The sequence below is a fragment of the Gossypium arboreum genome, chromosome 11 (genome assembly GCF_025698485.1).
Source record: "Gossypium arboreum isolate Shixiya-1 chromosome 11, ASM2569848v2, whole genome shotgun sequence".
Taxonomy (NCBI): domain Eukaryota; kingdom Viridiplantae; phylum Streptophyta; class Magnoliopsida; order Malvales; family Malvaceae; genus Gossypium; species Gossypium arboreum.
In genome coordinates, this window is record NC_069080.1 from 110490939 (window position 1) to 110512590 (window position 21652).

The 21652-nt window shown below is 34.5% G+C and overlaps 1 protein-coding gene across 1 annotated transcript; it reads right to left on the minus strand.

Moving 5' to 3' along the window:
- Nucleotides 1–20326: 20326 nt before the first annotated feature.
- LOC108466127 (uncharacterized mitochondrial protein AtMg00310-like) lies at nucleotides 20327–20710 on the minus strand. The gene has a single exon (XM_017766488.1). It carries the CDS (start codon nucleotides 20708–20710, stop codon nucleotides 20327–20329), a length of 384 nt encoding a protein of 127 aa, XP_017621977.1.
- Nucleotides 20711–21652: the final 942 nt, after the last annotated feature.

Sequence of the window (21652 nt, forward strand, 5' to 3'; positions counted from 1 at the left end):
CATTGTGCCTGTCTCTAAGAAGGATGGGAAAGTACAAATGTGTGTTGATTACAGAGATTTGAACAAAGCCAGCCTAAATGACAATTTTCCTTTACCGCACATCAACACTTTGGTAGACAATACAGTGAGATATTCGTTGTTCTCCTTTATGGATGGCTTCTCAAGGTACAATCAGATAAAGATGCATCTTGAAGACATGGATAAAACCACCTTCATAACATTGTGGGGTACATTTTGTTACAAGGTACTGCCCTTTGGGCTGAAAAATGCAGGTGCAACATACCAAAGGGCTATGGTGACCTTATTCCACGATATGATGCACAAGGAGATTGAGGTGTATGTTGATGACATGATTGCCAAACCTCGAACAGAGAAGGAGCATATTGAAGCCTTGAGGAAGTTGTTCCTAAGATTGAAGAAGTTTCAGTTGAAGCTTAATCCAGCAAAGTGCACCTTCGGAGCTTGGTCGGGGAAATTATTGGGCTTTATGGTCAGCGAAAAGGGAATAAAAGTTGACTCAGACAAGGTTAGAGCCATACGAGAACTGCCTCCACCACGTACTCAAAAGGAAGTTTGCGGTTTTCTTGGAAGATTGAATTATATCGCTTGGTTTATTTCACAATTAACCGAGAAATGTGATCCTATATTTTGCCTCTTTAGAAAACACAACCAAGGTACTTGGGATGAGGAATGCCAGAATGCCTTTGATAAAGTCAAGCAATACTTGTTAAACGCTCCAGTGTTATCTCCGCCCAGTCCAGATAGACTATTAATTCTGTACTTATCAATGTTTAGTAATTCTATGGGATGTGTGCTTGGTCAACATGATGAGACAGGAAGAAAAGAGAAGGCGATATATTACCTCAGTAAGAAATTCACTGAGTGTGAGATGAGATATTCGCCAATTGAGAAGTTGTGTTGTGCGTTGATCTGGACGACTCGAAGGTTGAGGCAATATATGCTATACCATACGACTTGGCTAATTTCAAAACTTGATCCATTAAAGTACATGATGGAGTCAACAGCCCTAAATGGAAGAATGGCAAGGTAGCAAGTACTATTTTCGGAGTTTGATATAGTCTATGTAAGTCAAAAGGCTATAAAAGGAAGCGCGGTAGCAGAATTTTTGGCTAGCAGAGCTCTAGAAGATTATGAGCCATTGAGCTTTGATTTCCCTAATGAAGAGTTGATGTATGTGGCAACTACTGAAGAATATCCATAGAAGCTGAATTTTGACGGCGCATCCAATACGGTAGGAAATGGAATTGGGGCAGTCTTGGTATCCCCAAATGGTGATCAATATCCATTTACATGTAAATTGGATTTTGACTGCACGAAAAATATGGCTGAGTGTGAAGCATGCATCATGGGGATTCGAGTGGCCAAAGAGCGAACAATTAGAACCCTGGAAGTATATGGAGACTCTGTGTTGGTAATTTACCAGCTTAGGGGTGAATGGGAGACAAGGGGTCTCAAATTGATTAATTATCGAGAGGTAGTTTTGGAGTTACTTGAGGAGTTTGATAACATCACCTTCAATTATCTCCCACGGGACAAAAATCAGATGGCAGATGCTTTAGCAACACTGGCTTCCATGATTAAAGCAAATAAAAAAGAGGATGTGAGACCAATTCAGATGAGTATTTCTGAGGTTCCAGCTCATTTTTGTAACATTGAAGAAGAGGAAAAGGATGACCATCCTTGGTATCAAGATATGCTACGGTATGTGAGAAATCGTGAATATCTTGAGCAGGCAACTGAGAATGACAAAAGAACCTTGAGGAGGTTAGCCTGTGAATATGTACTAGATGGGGACATCTTTTATAAAGGAAGGAAATATCAGGTGCTTTTGAGATGTGTCGACGCTGTGGAAGCCAGACAAATATTGGAAGAAGTACATGAAGGTGTTTGTGGGACACATGCTAATGGCTTTACAATGGCAAGGTAAATCATGAGGCTTGGATACTATTGGTCTACTATGGAAGGAGATTGTATCAGCTATGCCAAGAAGTGTCATAAATGCCAAATATATGGGGACAATATTCCTGTACCACCTTTACCTTTGCATGTTATGACTTCTCCATGGCCCTTTTCCATATGGGGCATGGATGTCATTGGGCCAATATCACCAAAAGCTTCGAATGGGCATCGTTTCATTTTCGTGGTCATTGACTACTTCACGAAATGGGTAGAGGCAGCTTCATATGCTAGTGTTACCAAGTCAGCATTAAGTCGATTCTTGAAAAAGGAGATTATTTGCAAGTATAGAATGCCTGAGAGGATCATATCGGACAATGCATTAAACTTGAATAACAGTATGATTGTGGAAGCCTGCAGCCAATTGAGGATCAAACATCATAATTCATCTCCATATCACCCAAAAATGAATGGAGCGGTGGAAGCTGCCAACAAAAATATCAAGAAAATAGTGGGGAAAATAACTGAGACTTACAGAGATTGGCATGAGAAATTACCATTTGCACTCTTTGCCTATCGAACGTCCGTCAGAACCTCTACTGGGGCAACTCCTTTCTCGTTGGTTTATGGGATGGAGGCAGTGTTACCCATTGAAGTGGAAGTACCTTCTCTTCGAATTTTGTCAGAGATAAAGCTGGATGAAGCAGAATGGATTCAATCGCGGTATGATCAATTGAACTTGATTGAAGAAAAAAGGATAAGGGCTATTCATCATGGTCAGATGTATCAGAAGTGAATGATGCGAGCTTATGACAAGAAAGTTCTTCCAAGAGAATTTCATGAAGGGGACCTTTTACTGAAAAGATTCTTCCCATACAGAAGGACTTTAGAGGAAAATGGATGCCGAATTGGGAAGGGCCATATGTTGTGAAGAAGGCTTTTTCTGGTGGTGCACTGATTTTGACAGAAATGGATGGGAAGAGTTTACCCAATCCAGTGAATTCAGACTCAGTCAAGAAGTACTTTGTCTAAAGAAAAGGGAAGCCAAGGTAAAAACCCACAAAGGGTGCTTTGAGACTTCTAAAAAAAATAAAAAAATAGAGAGGCCAAGGTGAAAACCCACAAAGGGCGCCTTGAGACCAAAGGGATTTTGAGTTGAAAACCCGAAAGGGCAGCTCAAATTTTGAAAAGCATGCATGACCTTGCTATACCTGATTCGACAAGAAGTGGAGTGTGTTGCATACCGGGGCATCAACAAAGTACTTTGGATCTTCTAAACACATGTTAAACTCAAAGCAGTCTTCATGGAATTTGTATACAGAAGCCCAAGCTGTGATATATAGGGCATTGGGTTTTTGTCCTGTTTATTATCTTTGGATTCTTTTTCTTCTCAAAGATATATTTTCAAATCAATTTCCTTTTGTATTCTTGATGATTTATCTAACTATTCTCAAGATCAAATCATTCGTCTTCTATTATTCATAAAGTGTGTTGCATTGAAATAATGATTGATGAACTAAATATTTTTACAAACGAAGTTTTGCATATTACTCTGGAAATCTTTAGATAATACGAGAAACTAAAACAGAACAATTGTTTGAAGAATTCCTATGAGTGAAGGTCAGAGGTACTCGAGAAAATTTCTTCTTCAATCCAAAGGATGATTGGACAATTCAAACGATTCAATCCTAGGAGAGGATCATCTCCAGCAGGTCATTTGAAGAATGATACAATAGGACCAATTTGATTCAAAGCATACGAGCAGAGTATGATTGATACTTCGAGTAAAACAAAGATGAAACTTTGATGGATGAATGAGTAAAGACGTCCGAAATAGGAGTTATTTTCATAACATTTTGCATCATAATATGTCTAATTAGGAGCATTTGACTCATTTCGATCATGACATCCTAATCATTAGGCATGAGCACATACGCATTCTACAGGTTATGTCCTTTAGGGGACAATGTAGATCACCAATAGCAGATTTGGCATCTCTGTATTGACGGGGAACAAATCGAATAAGCAGATTTGGCATTTTTGTATTAGACGGGGAGCAGATCGAAGATAGCAGATCTGACATTCGTGTGTTTACATCGAAGCAGATCGAAGATTACAGATTTGGCGTCTCTGTATTAGATGGGGAGCAGATCGAAGATAGCAGATCTGACATTCGTGTGTTTACATAGAAGCAGATCGAAGATGACAGATTTGGCGTCTCTGTATTAGACGGGGAGCAGATCGAAGATAGCATATCTGACATTCGTGTGTTTACATCGAAGCAGATCAAAGATGACAGATTTGGCATCTCTGTATTAGACGGGGAGCAAATCGAAGACAGCAGATCTAACATTTGTGTGTTTACATCAAAGAAGATAAAAAATGACAGATTTGGCGTCTCTGTATTAGACGAGGAGCAGATCGAAGATAGCAGATATGATATTTGTGTGATTACATCAAAACAGATCGAAAATGACAGATTTGGCATCTTTGTATTAGACGGGAAGCAGGTCGAAGATAGCAGATCTGACATTCGCGTGTTTACATCAAAGTAGATCAAAAATAGTAGATTTGGTGTCTCTGTATTTGACGGGGAGCAGATCAAGGATATTAACATGGCGCCTCTAAGTTTGCAAGGAGCAAATTGAAGACCATAAAGTTAGGATCCAATAAGACCGGGAAAATTTGATCCTTTTATAAGTTTTTGCTCTATTCCTGTTACACGGCAATCAGCAAAGAGGGGCAGCTATAATAGCCCAAATTCTCCCGGGCCCAATAAAAACAATAAACCAAAATACACAAAAAAAAACCAAAATAATTAAATGTTCTGTCCATTTACAAAGCCCATTGTTAATCCGACAGCCTAAACTACCCAGCAGCCCATTACACCCTAAACCCAAAGATACACGGGGCCCAAAAGGCCCAAATCAGTTAGCAAGTTAGAAAACCCTAGGGTTTACAGAAGCTTCGCGTCGTAAGCACTCCAATCGTCACGCCCCTTCGTCTCGCGCAGTTCTAGTGACCCTTCATCGGTGCTGTGACTCCAGCTCCGTATCGTGCTCTAATTGGCGCACGAATCAACACCAGTGCACTCACCACCATGATATCCTTGTTGGTACCTGCAAAAAGGAAAGAACCACAGCAGAAAAGAGAAGCAAACATGGAAAGAAATCAAAGATTTCTTTCCCAAAATGTAACAATTTACAGAAGGCTATAAAAGCCTCTTTTCTAATCTGTAAGAGGGGATATACACAATTTATCAGATATAAAAAAACACAGAGAAACAGATTATAGATTTTTTAGCTTTGCCAGAAAACAGAGGTGATTCTTCTTACTTTATTTTCTTTATTTTCCTCTTGGATACCTGCATTTCATACATACAAAGTACTATAAAAATAAAAGAGGATTACCTCTCGATTCGTTGTGAAAAGTGAAGCTTTTCGAATCCCGACTACCGTACGTGGCAGAGTCGGCAGAGGCGCGTGGGTGCGTGGGAGCCTGATGACGGAGGCTCGACGAAGCTCCGAGAGCCTGCTCTCTATCCTCTTTCAGAGGTTTTTTTTTAGTTTTTTTTTAAACGGGTTAAAAATGAATTTCTAGGGCCAAAATTTGGCTTATATAGCCTCATGGGAACGACGTCGTTTTGCTTAAAACGACAGGCTTCAAGACGGCGTCGTTTCAAAGGTAGGGATCTGCGCGTTAACCCGTGACCCTGGAAGGATCCGTGTAACGCCCCAATTTTCGGGAATTCTGTAAATGTTGGCATAGGTTTAATTATATTAGTGGGCCTCTAGAAGGCCCAAGCTTAAGATAGAACCCAGCAATTTTAGTTAATTTTTTTTCCATAAGAAAAAGGGGGTGAAATTATGAAATAGAACCTATGTGAAAATGTTTGAAAATGCTATCGGCTAAATTGAAGTGGCCAAATAAATAGGAGTGCAAAATAGGAGGATTTGCATGACAAACCTCCCATTTTACATGAAGTGGCCAGCCATCATGTTGTTGTAGACAATATGAGCACTTGATACCATAATTCATGGTACAAATTGATAATGGGTTAGGTAAATGTTCCATGATAATGGATTAGGTAAATATTCCATGATAATGGGTTAGGTAAATGTTCCATGGTAATGGTTTAGGTAAATGTTCCATGATGGGCATTTCATGTCTTTTGTATTAAAGAATTAAATGGATGAAATATGAAATTTTATTAAAAGAAAAAGGGGTGAAAAGAACAAAGTTTTGTCCATCTTTGTTTATCATAGCCGAAAGTTAGAGAAGAGAAAGGAGAGGAGAAAGCTCTCGAATGTTCGGTCACTTGGGGAAGAAAATTGAAGGTAAGTTCATGGTAGTTTGCTTTTATCTTGATGTTCATGAATTCTTCTTGATTCTTCCTTAACTCTTGAAGCATATTTTGGTTTTTAGTTGTGTTGTGAGCATTTAGTCATGAATTAAAACGAAGGAAATGGTTGTTGTTTCATGTTCTTTTGATGAAAAATGGAAGATAGGTGAAGTTCAGCCAAACAAATGAGCATGCATGTGCCTTAGATGCTAAGGGGAAAAATCGGCTAACATGTTGTGCTTTAAAATGATGAAATGGAGATTATACTTAAGTAAAATCATAGATATGTGATGATTGATTGGTGATATACATGTTTAAATAACAAGCATGCAAGTTAGGTGTGAAAGAGTGATTTGGTAATAAATCTGCTTGGGACAGCAGCAGTAACGTGAATTTGAAAAATCACTATAAATTGTGGGAGATGAGTTAGAAGCTGAATAAATTATGTAATTAAAACTTAATGAGTCTAGTTTCAAATGGAATAAACTATAACATATTTTGAATTCTGTACAATGAGAAATTTGATTCGTAATGAAGAGTGGTCAGACTAGTCAAACAATGAAACATGGGAAAATTTGAGAAAAATCTGGTATTGATTGGCTAAACCAAAAATTCTGAAAATTTTATGGATAGAATATATATGAGTCTATTTTCATGGAAAATTAACGGCAATTGATTTGGAGTTTCGTAGCTCCAGTTATAAATGATTTAGTGACTATTGCTCAAGAAGACAGCTTGCAGTGAAATTTTGATTATGTGGTAAACATTGACAAAAAAATTGTTAATAAGTTGCTTATTGATTTCTTATAAGCTTACTATGATCTGTAGGTGTGGTTGGTTGAATATTGTAAGGGGTTAATACGTTGTTCATATTTGAATAGTTAGATTAACGTGTTAGTAATCCAATTGTAGGCGGTTAGTGTGTGGATCTCAAATCGAATATATCGTCATAAGCAAATGTGTGTAATGCGACACCCTCTCATAGACTAGATTGGCAAAAGTCGAAAAGCTGAAATGCCGAAAAGTCGGTATTTTGGGAATTTGCGAGTGTGCGAATGCTCGTAAGATAGTTGGGTTTGTATATTTGGTAATCTAAAGTAATAAACTGTAGTACACGCGATTTCGTACATTTTGATAATTTGGGCTTAATGGGCCAAAGATCGGGTTCATGGGCCAACGGGCCCAATTCGGTAAGTATGCACGGTAAGTGTTTTGATAGTACGTAAATAGTTAGGATATGCATAAGAACCCTAAAAGCAGCTAAATTACTATAATACCCTTATGTATGAAAAATTACTGTTATACCTCTAGGTGCAAAATTACCGTTATACTCCTAGGGTTAATTTTGACTGAAAAGTATGACGATCTGATTCTGTATGATGTATGCCATGATTATATATCTGTTGCATGGGGACATGGGTTATATTATGGAGGAAGCGTCCTGATGGCTATGCCACAATTATCTGATCTGGTGGCTCTGCCACATATATCTGTTCTGGTGGCTATGCCACGATTATCTGATCTGGTGGCTCGCCACATATATCTGATCGTGGCTCGCCATAATATCAGATCTGGTGACTTCGTCACAATATCCGCAACCTCGCTGCAATTTACGTGGTGTGTAGCGGTTGGGTGGGTCGAGTAGTCTCCCACATGGTGTAAGGCTGATGCAGGGGTGTTATGGATGAATCTGGTTGGGTTTACGCATAAACATGTAATATCTGCTACGTTACATTATGGGCCTATGGGTTTTATTAAATTACATTTTGGGCTAAGGCTAACTTATTCTATTTACGTGGTTTGAGTGATATAGGCTATGGTTGGGTTAATTTACACTGAGTTTTCCCAAACTCACCCTTTTATTTTCATCCACATAAGTAATCCCCAACCATAGTGGGCTTGAAACTGTGAGGGAATTCGAAGTGGCCACCCGTTCTGAAAGTTTGATTTTCTTCTGGTGAACTGGGCATCCTTTTATTTACGTTTGAAGTTTTGGGTTTTTAAATGTAATAAGGCCGCTTAATTATTTTTGATGGTTTTAATATGTATTACTAAGATAGGTATTACTTATTTTAACTGTTGAAATTGGATAGCATTAGGGCGTGTTTTCAAAAACAACAATTGATTTCAAAATAACACGATAACAAGCAAAGCTTCCGCAATGAAAGTATTTTCCAAAATTAATCACTTTTCCTAAAAATGACTTAATCAAATCCGTTTCCTAGGAATATCCATGACGTTAAGGCGTGGCAATGGAAGTATGCATGTCTAGGATTGGATCCGAAGGAGCTTGGTATAGCGATCAGATGGACTCACCACCTCTTTTCCGGTTTCCTACGGTGCACGACTTCCATTCACTTTAACCTATAATGAAATTATCTTTTAAAACACTAAGTAAGTTTTTCGGATCAACAATATAAAATGTTTTGAACGCTTCGATGTGGCATGTCGGATCCGGTCATAACGTCTGGGCTGGGTTTGGGGTGTTACAATCCGCGTGTTTTTGTTTAAAGGGCTAATTGCCCAATTGATCCTTCCGCATTTTTAATATTTATAATTTCATTTTATTTTTATTATAATTTGGCCCTAACCTTTTATTTTTGTTTCAATTTAGTCCTAATGGCCATTATAAAACTTATTTTGGGAACGATGTCGTTTTTGAGATTAGGGCTAATTGCCCAGTGAGTCCCTCGGATTTTAACGCGCGTTTCAATTAGGTCCAAAGTTTTTATTATTTTAAAATTGACCCTAGAGTTTTATTTTATTTAATTTTAATCCTTTTAATTTTTTATATATAATTTATTTATTTTAAATATTTTATATATTATTTATTTTACTATAAATATTATTTATATATGGAAAAAATTATTATATATATATTATTTTTATTTATGTATTATTTATTATATTATTTATATTTTATTTATATTTTATTATATATTATATCATTTTATTATATATATTATTCATCATATTATTTTTATTTTATTATATATTATATTATTATATTATTATATTATTTATTGTTATGTATAATTTTAAAAATTTTAAATTATTATTAAATAATACATATATCATTATTAAATATTTAGTATGTAATATTCTAAAATTTACTATAAAATTTTGTTCCTATTTAACATATTATTATTTTTATAAATATATATTAAGTTATTATATCATATAATATATTTTATATATATTAACCATTTTTAAAAAATTCTCCTTTATTATTTATATATTGTTTTAAATATTTTTTAATATCTCATTTATTTTTAATCGTATTTAGTTTTTATCTTTATTTTTTGACTTATTTTTATATGTTCATAATTTGTTTATTTATTTTTGTATCCTTTTTGTATTTATTTAGTATTGTTTTAGTATGTTAATTTTATCTCATAAATTATTTATTATTTTGTGTTGTTTATTGTTTTATATATTTGCATAAAATTGATTATCTATGTTGATATTTTAAGTTATATTTGCATGAAATATTATTGTATATATATTATGTAATTTATATTGTTATATTCATTGTTTTCTATGTTGTATTTTGCATGAAATGTTAATGTATGTATATTTATGTTATTTACGATTATATCTGCATGAAATGTTAATGTATATTATGTAATTTATGTCGTTATTTATCATTTTCTATATTATATTTGCATAAAATGTTAAAGTATGTATCAAGTATTTTATATTATTTAGTATTGATATATTGTAATATGTTAAATGCATCATTGTTTTAAAAATTTATATTTCATTTAATCCAAAAGAATTTTAAAAATGAGGCAATGTTTCTTTGAATTTAGGAATTCGGGAAGTAGCGCCCTAACATGTTGGGTTGCTATTTCTCATTTGACTAAATGTCTAAAGTATCCTTCTAAATAGATTTTGTAAATCATGGATGATTTCAGTTACGAAAGTTTAAGAATATCGTGTCCAATCATGCTGGATGTGATGTTTGTACTTTTTGGAGCGAAGGAATCTCGATTTTCAACTCAAATTATTCCGGTTTTAAAAAGGGATCCTATTTTTAAATTCTTTCAAACTTTTGACATTAAGACAGAAAACTATTCAATTTGGTACCAATTTTGGGCGTTGCAAGGGTGCTAATCCTTCCTCGTACGTAACCGACTCCTGAACCTGTTTTCTCACATTTTTGTAGACCAAAATGTTTTATAAGGTGATCCAATCACACCTAAAAAGGTTGGTGGCGACTCCCATTTTCAAAATCTCCCTTTAAAAATGGTTTTGACACAACTGATAGGTAATAATAAGAATAAGAGTTTAGAATGTTCATTCATAGGCGTAGATCAATTCATGTGCAAGAGCTTGAATGTTCTCCTTTTACAAAGCCTCTAGTAAGAAGGAAGAAAATCTCTATATAGAAATGCGATAGGATAATGGTTTATATAGTAATTAAAAACATAATTTCTATCATAAAAGAGAAAAATAGAAAATTACTAACTAAGAAAAATCTGTCAAAATGATTTAACTAATGAAAAAAGCATGAAAAAGTCTATATATAGAAATGAGATAGGATAATGGTTTATATAGTGATGAACCAAAATTCTATCATGCCCCTACTAAAAATCCTCCTTACAAAGGCTAAGGATTGAAATTGACACCAAAATGCCCCGTAAAAACCACTCCAAATTTGGGCAGTTACGACTGTATTGTCGCAACCATGGAAATTCATGGTTGTGACAATTCTTGTGATTACAACACTAGGGTCTCTGTCTATAACGCCCCAATTTTCAGGAATTCTGTGAATGTTGGCATAGTTTTAATTATGTTAGTGGGCCTCTAGAAGGCCCAAGCTTAAGATAGAACCCGGCAATTTTAGTTAATTTTTGTTCCATAAGAAAAAGGGGGTGAAATTATGAAATAGAACCTATATGAAAATGTTTGAAAATGCTATAGGCTAAATTGAAGTGGCCAAATAAATAGGAGTGCAAAATAGGAGGATTTGCATGACAAACCTCCCATTTTACATGAAGTGGTCAGCCATCATGTTGTTGTAGACAATATGAGCACTTGATATCCATAATTCATGGTACAAATTGATAATGGGTTAGGTAAATGTTCCATGATAATGGATTAGGTAAATATTCCATGATAATGGGTTAGGTAAATGTTCCATAATAATGGTTTAGGTAAATATTCCATGATGGGCATTTCATGTCTTTTGTATTAAAGAATTAAATGGATGAAATATGAAATTTTATTAAAAGAAAAAGGGGTGAAAAGAACAAAGTTTTGTCCATCTTTGTTCATCATAGCCTAAAGTTAGAGAAGAGAAAGGAGAGGAGAAAGCTCTTGAATGTTCGGTCACTTGGGGAAGAAAATTGAAGGTAAGTTCATGGTAGTTTGCTTCTATTTTGAGGTTCATGAGTTCTTCTTGATTCTACCTTAACTCTTGAAGCATATTTTGGTTTTTGGTTGTGTTGTGAGCATTTAGTCATGAATTAAAATGAAGGAAATGGTTGTTGTTTCATGTTCTTTTGATGAAAAATGGAAGATAGGTGAAGTTGAGCCAAACAAATGAACATGCATGTGCCTTAGATGCTAAAGGGAAAAATCGTCTAACATGTTGTGCTTTAAAATGATGAAATGGAGATTATACTTAAGTAAAATCATAGATATGTGATGATTGATTGGTGATATACATGTTTAAATAACATGCATGCAAGTTATGTGTGAAAGAGTGAATTTGGTAATAAATCTGCTTAGGACAGCAGCAGTAACATGACTTTGGAAAATCACCATAAATTGTGGGAGATGAATTAGAAGCTGAATAAATTATGTAATTAAAGATTAATGAATCTAGTTTCAAATGGAATAAACGAGAACATATTTTGAATTCTGTACAATGAGAAATTTGATTCGTAATGAAGAGTGGTCAGATTAGTCAAACAGTGAAACATGGGAAACTTTAAGAAAATTATGGTATTGATTGGCCATACCAAAAATTCTGAAAATTTTATGGATAGAAGATATATGAGTATATTTTCAGGGAAAATTAACGGAACTTGATTTGGAGTTTCGTAGCTCCAGTTATAAATAATTTAGTGACTATTGCTCAGGAAGACAGCTTGTAGTGAAATTATGATTATGTGGTAAACATTGACAAAAATTTGTTAATGAGTTGCTTATTGTTTTCTTATAAGCTTACTATGATCTGTACTTGTGGTTGGCCGAATATTGTAAGGGGTTAATACGTAGTTCGTATTTGAATAGTTAGATTAACGTGTTAGTAATAAAATTGTAGGCGTTCGTGTGTGGATCTCACAACATATATCGTCGCAAAGAGGTGTGTGACTAACACCCTCTTTCTTAGTCTGGATCGGCAAAAGTCGAAAAGCCAAAATGCCGAAAACCGGTATTTTGTAGATTTGCGAGTGTCTGCGAATGCTCGTGAGGTAAATCGATTAATGTTTTGGTAAGCTGCAAAATTTGGACCGCAAAGTGCATGATTTACGTGCCCTCGATATTTTTGGGCTTAATGGGCCAAAATTGGAATGATGGGCCAACGGCCCAATTCGTAAGAACCCTCGATGCGTGATTACATTAGTACGTGAAAAGTAGGAATATGCATGAAAAACCCTAAAATAGATAAATTCTGAAATACCTTTAAAAAGTGGAAAATTTACGCTTTACCTGGTAGATAAATTACGAAATACCCCTAGGGTTAAATTGACCTAAATGCATGTTTGAATGTTGTTATTTATTGCATGCCATGTTGTTATTATCGATGCATGGGATTGGGATATTGACGGAGGAAGTCTGAAAGTGGCTTGTCCACGTCTTGGAGGCTTTGCCTCAATTTCTGATAAGCGAGCGAAAAGGTGCAATCTGTGGAGTGTTAAATTTGGGTGGGTTGAGCTATTCCCACATGGAGTGTAGGGCTGGTGCAGGTGGAGTGTAGTGGTTGGTGGGTTGAGTAGTCTCCCAAATGGGCTTGCATATATTCTTGATGTTGCATGTATTTTGAAATGGGCCTATGGGCCATCTTATTATCTGAATAAGGGCTAAGGCCCGGTTTATTGTATGTCTGAAAGGGCTCGGCCCGATACCACTGTTACTGAATGGGCTTAGGCCCAATAGGCTTAAGCTGACTTGGGCTTTGAATGGGTTTTCCGTACACACCGAGTTTCCCCAAACTCACCCTTTTATTTTCATCCACGCAGAAATCCCCAACCATAGTGGGCTTGGAGCGTGAGGAATTGGAGTGGCCACCGTTCGAAAGTTTGATTTTCTTCGTGAACTGGACATCCTTTTATTTACATTTGAAGTTTTGGGTTTTTAAATGTAATAAGGCCGCTTAATTATTTTTTATGGTTTTAATATGTATTACTAAGATAGGTATTACTTATTTTAACTGTTGAAATTGGATAGCTTTAGGGCACGTTTTCAAAAACAACAATTGATTTCAAAATAACACGACAACAAATAAAGCTTCCGCAATGAAAGTATTTTCCAAAAATAATCACTTTTCCTAAAAATGACTTAATCAAATCGGTTTCCTAGAAATATCCATGACGTTAAGGTGTGGCAATGGCGATATGCATGTCTAGGATTGGATCCAAAGGGAGCTTGGTACTTAAGCAGTCTGATGGACTTACCACCTCTTTTCCGGTTTCCTACCTGGTGCACAGCTTCCATTCACTTTAAACTATAATGAAATTATCTTTTAAAACACTAAGTAAGTTTTTCTAGAGCAATAATATAAAATGTTTTGAATGCATGTCGGATCCGGTCATAACGTCTGGGCCGGGTTTGGGGTGTTACACTGTCTTCAAGGATTCATTCCAAACAATGGAGTCTCTGTCTTCAAATTTGGGTAGTTATGACTACATTATCGTGACCATGGTAATTCATCGTCACGGCAATGGTTAAATGTCTAGCCAAAAGTTGCGTTTTAAGTTCCCAATCCATCCTACATAACCATAGAAACTTTATTAAGTATCGATAACTATTAAAACTATGAAATAACATGAAAGACACTAATAAATGACTGGAAAACACACATCTATCTCTTAAACACCTAAAACATGAATTGACCCTAAAACAACTCGGTTTTACTCAAAAACACACTAAAATAAAGGCAAAAAGACCTTAATTATATATGCCAAATTATGCTATATCACTTAGATATTAGAGTGGATATCTCTGAAAAGATAGAGACATAGATGTGACTATCTGGACTAGTAGTACATCAAACATGACCCAAATAGAATTAATCCTAGATTCGTTTATGGATTTATTCACTTGTAACATTCATAGTGTGATTTACCTCAATCTTGAGTAAATGGCGGACTATGTGTGTGTGACTCATATGCTTTGATGTATTGAGAGCCTAAGTTTAATTAGTAATAGAGCTGAAAGCTAGAATATTGGGTATACAACTTCTGTATGACATAACTTTATTTACAATAGTGGAATTCATATCCCAATAAAGGGTAAATGTTATCTTCTTAGATCAAAAAGTAACGTGACCATGGGTTATTTGTCTAAAGAAGAATGATTTAATCACTATGTGTTAGTAATTGACCTTTTATGAAGGAAGATGTAAGGGTTAGCATGAGATAAAATATGATCATATTGGGATAATGATTTTTATCCCAAAGAGGTTAAAGATATCCTATGAGGGTAACACACATATGACAAGGTCATTAGATGGGCACTTGATAAGTAACTTTGGTAATGGTATATAGTGGGGAAAGCTCATTCATATACTTTAGTGGAATGACTCCATAACTAAATAATATTGTAATAAATAGATGAATAGTTGAAACTTAATTAAAAATATTTTGAGCCCTAATTATACATTTCCAATGGTCCCTCTCTGTATATCGTTGATGGTCTATATTTGAGTTGATGATGTGAAAATATGAAAACAACGAATAAGAGAAATGGATCGCATGGATCACTATTTGTAGTAAATGCGTTTCTCACCATGAATAAGAGATGAATTAGAGAATAAATTAATATCTTTGAGCTATTATTTAATTGAATGGTAATTAAAAAAATTGAACTTTAAAGTGAAAATTAAATTAATTAGTCATCACAGTTTCATAAGAAGAAGTTAATTAAATTTATTTACTCATTGATTCTAATATGATAAAGTTGTTATGTCTTCAACAAGATCGGAATGGGGTAAACTACCCTATTATTCACTGTAAATAGGGTCAGTTCTAGTCACCCCAAAAAGGAAATTGATCAAATTGGCCACACCACCTATTGACCTTGAACCAATTGTTAAATGCAAGAAACAGAGTACAAGCAGAAGTGATAGTGGAAGTGGGAACTTCTAATCAAACTACAATAAAACATAGAAAAAAAAGGGGACATCAAAGTTTTCTATGTTATTCGATTTCCCTACATCTACAAAGCCTAGCTCAGTGAGATGAATCCACTATCTTTGAACTTTATCTAACCAGTGATCCCAGTTCTAATACATCCCAGTGAATAATCATCACTTTATACTTCAAAGACTATATCTTTCACCATTAAATTCTCCTATGAGAATTTAGTTTGTAAAACCATTAACAAAAGCTGTTACTATCTCAAATGCACTCCTACAAAAAATGTTCCTCAATGAACTAATAAGTGCTATTGTAACGACCTAGTTGCTAGTGGTGTCAAAAAGGCGATTTTGAGACCCCATTTCTATAAGCCGAGTCCATAAATATTTAATAAATTTAGTTATTGAGTTATTGTATTGAAGAATTGAAATTTGGTTAAGTGATTTAACCAAAATTGTGAGTAATTAAGACTCGGGACTAAATTGTAAAAGTTTAATTGCTATAGATTTTTAATTAGGGTAAAGCTTGGATACTTAGATAGCAATTATCAAAAGGATTAAAATGACAAATAAACCAATTCTAAATGAATGATGTGAGATATGATCTTAAATGTCATTAACTTAAGTTAATTAAGGATGAAGGTTTAATTAATCATGATTAAGTAAATTGATTAAGATTAATTAAAATTAAACTAAGTATCTAAATGAAATTTAGTGTAATTAAAATATGACAAAAGTCATCATGTTCCCACAAAAGCCACCATCTACCTTAGAAGTCATTGATGAAAGCTTAAAAACCTAGTTTTAACATTCAACCATCTTTACAAGTAAGTCTCTAGCCATTTTTTTTATTTTAATAGATTTTTTTAATCTTGAGAGCTTGATTTAGCTAACCTACAAATAAATTTTATCAATTGGTAAAGTTTTGATAACATGCCATTATTGAGAATTGGATGATTTAAATGTTAAATTGATAGAAATTAAGCTTAGTTTAAGAAAATAACTAAATTGTAAAGCTTAATTGTTAATTTCGTACATTAGAGACTGACTTGAATAAAATTAAAAACTTTCATAAAATCATATTCTAATCCGATGCCCTAAATTGAAAGTTATGGTTATCTCGGTTTTAGGGACTAGTTTGAATAATTTGCAATATCTGTGAAATTTGGTATTTTATTTTGATTTGGCTGAAATTTGATAATGCGATATGTTTTATGATTATTCATAGCTAACGACCACATTGAATCGTCAATAGGAGAAAGGAAAGGCAAAAATCGTTGATTAGTGACGTGCAAAATTTAGGTTTGTACATTTATGATTTAAGGCCATTTTAATTGATTGCATTTCATGTAAATCATATACAGGAGTTTCAAGGTGAGTATTCAGTGATAAATTAAACTATTGAATTGAGCTTGAATTTGAGTTTCTAAAATAGAGGACTAAAATGAATAAATTGTAAAATAACATGAATTGCTTGAACTATGATATGTATTATCGGATTTGAGAGAAGAAATATGTTGAATGATATGAATTGCCTATGTTATGTTAATAAAATGAGTTGTGACAACGAATATGTTTGGTGATTGTACTAAATTGTAAATAGAATTGAATACCTTATTAATTAGTTGGGTTGAGTTTGATATAGTTAGGATGCCATAGGATTGGATTGAGTACGAGATTACGTGCTTATGCCCCAGGATGCATTTTGTGTGCCAGATATGAGCTTTGTGTACTAGGATGTGCTTCATGCACCAGTATTCACATACGTGCTAGTTTACACTATTTCGGTTTATTCGGTGATGCACTTTGGTGCCAGTTTGGTGTGTTGGTTGGACGATATGAGTATTCATCCGAGTTTGAGTTGAGTTAATAAGGGTTACATATTAGAATTTAGTAAATGATTCAGATAAGGTAATATTTAATACTATTGAGCTAAACTTTTAGCCATGTGAATTGAAATAAAAAAGATATGGAGTTATATTGTGATTCTAACTAAAAATGAGCCTTGAGGGCCGAAATGAATACGAATGAGTCACCAGATTCCAGACTTGATTCAAAAAGTATGAAATTGGTATGAATTGATTGATTACTAATGGCTAAATAAGTTGAAACTAGTTATAAATGATGAAATATTTATAAATGATGAAATATTGGTAAGGTTGTGTTGGACTTGATATAAGTATGTCTACATATGTAAGTTGATTGTTAAAATTTGCTTGTCACCTTAAATCATGATTTTTTTATTAATATTTGCATAGAGTCATGTTTTTTATTAAATTGTAATGTTAATTCTTGTATTTATATCTTGAATCCTAAATGTACCACTAAGCTCTATTACTCGGTGTGCAGTTTTTTTTTCTCCCTGTGCAAGTTCAGGTGATTCTCGAAGTGTAGAGATTAAAAGCTAGCATCCAGACTATCGTTTCCAACCCCAAAAATTTTGTATAAAGCGACTCATTTTGGTCTTTCGGGCATGTACCTAGGAACCTTAGGCTAAAAGTCTCATATGTTAAGTTACATATGATATGATTTTTTATTAATGATTTGAACTTGTGTTGAAATGAATTCTAGTTGGTGTGGGATATATATGAATTGGTTGTATGAAAATGTATATATGTGATCTTATGTCTTGATTTTGGAAGAAACAGATTGTCACATTGCGACGATGAACTTTTGACGTCACGGTGAGAAACAAAGCGAGGTTCTTGTGGCGATGCCATTATTTTGAAGTCACAATGAGCACCAAACAAATATTTGCACCGCGACGAGGAACACTCGGCATTTTGATGTTAACCAAAATTTTTGTAATCCTTACAATTAAGTTCTTTATCGACCTTGGGTTAGCAAAAGAGCTTTCATAAGCCCGTATAAAATTCAAAAATGATGATGTATTATGTTATACACATGTTTTAGTTATATTTGAATGCTTAACAGTTTGTAATTTGATCGTAGTTACTCTAAAAGTGAATGTGGCACCATATAACTCAGACCTAGCGATCCAATTGGGTATCGGGTTGTTATGTCTCTCAAATACTTAGTACATAAACCTATTCAAGTCTCTCAAATATATAGGATTTTTGGAGACTTGCTAACATACTGAAGATTGACGACAATCCCTTCTAGACAACAACTAAAATAGCTAAATAGAATATTATAATAATGACCAAAGTAAGTTGGGTTGTTAGAAGATAAGTTTTCAAGTTTTGTCTCAATCTAACATACTTAATTCAAGGAATTTGGTACACTCGATCCGATCTGATCCTTAGGATATGTTTCTCCAAATGAATTGATCTTTATTGATGGACTTGAATAATCTCACAATATAACACAACCTAAAGATTTGTTTCAATAAATTGACAACTTTCAAATATTGCAAGTTGCTTTCTCTAACGCAATAGTGATGGAAGTGGGCATTTTCATTGGCAAATTGCAACAATGTTAAATATTTTCCTCAACACCACCGTTAAATGGTAAAAAAAATTTAATGATGAATTTCCACGTTAGTCACACAAAATTTTAAGTAAACTACTTATTGTTTTTTTTTTAGAATGAAAGGGCCCAGAGACCACTTCCTCAAATCAAATTGTATTTGAAAAGACAAATTACAACAATTAGACAGTGACCAATTAAAAAGAGAATCATGCACTTTATTACATTCGCGATCCACCCATTTGACTTTGACTTTAGAGAAAGAATCAAGCATCTTACGAGCCTCCTTAATACGGTAGCAAAAAATAGTGATATCATCCTCGTGCTTACAAAATTTATTAACGATACAAGCATAATCCGTTTCAGAGATAACCTTGTCAAGATTAAGTGACTGAGCAAGCCAAATACCTTCAAGAAAGGCATACAATTCAACGCACTCGGAGTTAACAATCCTATTAATGAAAACCGCTTTACCACTGAGAACAAGGCCATCCGGATCTCTAACGATAATTCCCAAGCCCATTCTATTCGCGTTCACGGATGCATCAACATTTACTTTAATAACACCCACCTACTGTTTTTCCTATTTACAAGTTCTAGGAGCCCAAAGTAAGATAGGCTGAATAGAGAAATTATGAATGGGAAAATCACCATTAAGTTTGTGGGCACTTTCCCGAGTCACTCAAGCGTCCTCCTCATTGCCCCTAAAAATGGCATTATTTTTGTAGTTCCAAATATTCGGAAGGGTAGTAATAAAGTCCTCGAATTTTTTTTTTGTCCAAGATACACATACAGTCTTCAATCCGATCAATGCAAAACTCATATTTATTAATCAACAATCTATTATGAAAACCACTAGCAACAAGGACATCCTAAGCTTTAGGGTAATCTCTTAAAGCATGAATCACAGTTTCATCACCGTCTTTACACCTCGAGCAAACCAAATCAACATTATGTTTAATATTCGATATCTTAACGTTAGTGGAAAGCAATTCATAACTAATGCACCATGCAAAAAAAAAAAAATTCAGGAAGGACTGTCATCTTTCAAATAAACTTCTAAAAGAACCAATGCAAGCCAAACCCAATGCCTTTAAGTAGAAACGAAGAATATGCCGACATGGCCGTGTAAATTCCATGGACATTATGGAACCAAACCATCCTATCATTCGTCCTATGAGGTAAAATTTGGATGTTACAAATTCGACTAGCCATAAAATTGCTGTACAGCTCACGCTCACGATCCATGTTCCATCCACCATAATGTGGTAACCAAAGAGCACGGACACAAACTCCGAAAGAGAATCGGTCAAGATATGTAAGGCATTTCAATCAAGACCCTCAAAGCCCAATTTGTCATTGTCAAGCCAAATTCCCCCACATGCCAGCCAAGCCCCTTTAAGAGCTCTTGTAGCCTCCAAAATGCTTGACCAAGTAAAGGAAAGTTTATCAATCTTTTTGGGATGGAATAAATCACCTTCAGCAAAATATTTCAAGCTAAGAACACGAAAGAAAAAAGTGTCCCTATGCGGGATGAGCCTCCATACTTGCCAACCAAGTAGGGCGAAGTTAAATAGCCGAAGGTCTCTGAATCCAATTCCACCTATACCTTTTGATAAAAAAAGATTATCCCAAAGGAGCATAGCCCAACCACGTCCCTTCTCTTTGCTTGCCCACCACCAACGACGAATTTTAGAAGTCATCTCCTCCATCGTACCCCTAAGAGCAAGGAAAACAGACACAGTGTAAGTAAGTAATGATTGTAGAATAAATTTAATAAAAAATCTCTTCACCACCATAAGAAAGCAAGAGTTTAGACCAACTATTAATCCTATTGGAAAAACGATCTAGAATATGCTTAAAAGCTCCTTTTTTTTTCTTTCCAATAAACAAAAAAGCCCAAGATAATAATCCAAACTCACCACCACCTGCATCCCTAGCTTGACACCAAAAAGTTGTTTTTGAACCCTTGGCATATTGGGACCAAACCAAACCATTTAATTAGAAAGGTTAATTTTTTGCCCGGAGACCCTTTCGAAATTGTCTAAGGATCAACCTCCTTATTTTTGTTCTTGACAAAGAGAAACACATTATCAGTGTAACAGCCTGGTTTTATCTAAATCGGAACAGTGATTTTGGAACCACAAATCCGAGGTTGTAAAATTATTTTAATATTATTTTTGGTATTTATACCATGTGAATATGCATATGTGAAAATTTCGTAAAATAATTTTAGCATTTGAGTGCTTAATTTGATGAAAGGACTAAATCGCGTAAAATGCAAAAGTTGCATTCTAATTGTTTAAGTGTTTAATTGCTATGGTTTATTAAATGTGAAGACCTTATGTTGTGAATAGAACATTGGTAGTGGGAATGGACTTAAATGGGCATGTATTTGATGTTTATTAATGCTTTAAACCAAGGTCAAATTGGCAAATTAGTAATTAACTTATGTTTTAATAAAACAAAACATAAAACTATCTTTATGTTCATGTTTTATGGCTGAATGAAGCAAAGAAGAAAGCTAAAATAGGGTTTGAAATTTTGGCACTTGCATAGCATGATTGAGGTATGTTTTGAGCTCGGTTTTTGATAATTTTTACATTTTTTGTGATCATTGCTTAGTAAACTAGCTAGCCTAGTATCTTAATTTT

Bases quoted from the DNA above. Each gene is read 5' to 3' on its own strand.
- LOC108466127 (XM_017766488.1), bottom strand. From the start codon at position 20,710: ATGGAGGAGATGACTTCTAAAATTCGTCGTTGGTGGTGGGCAAGCAAA.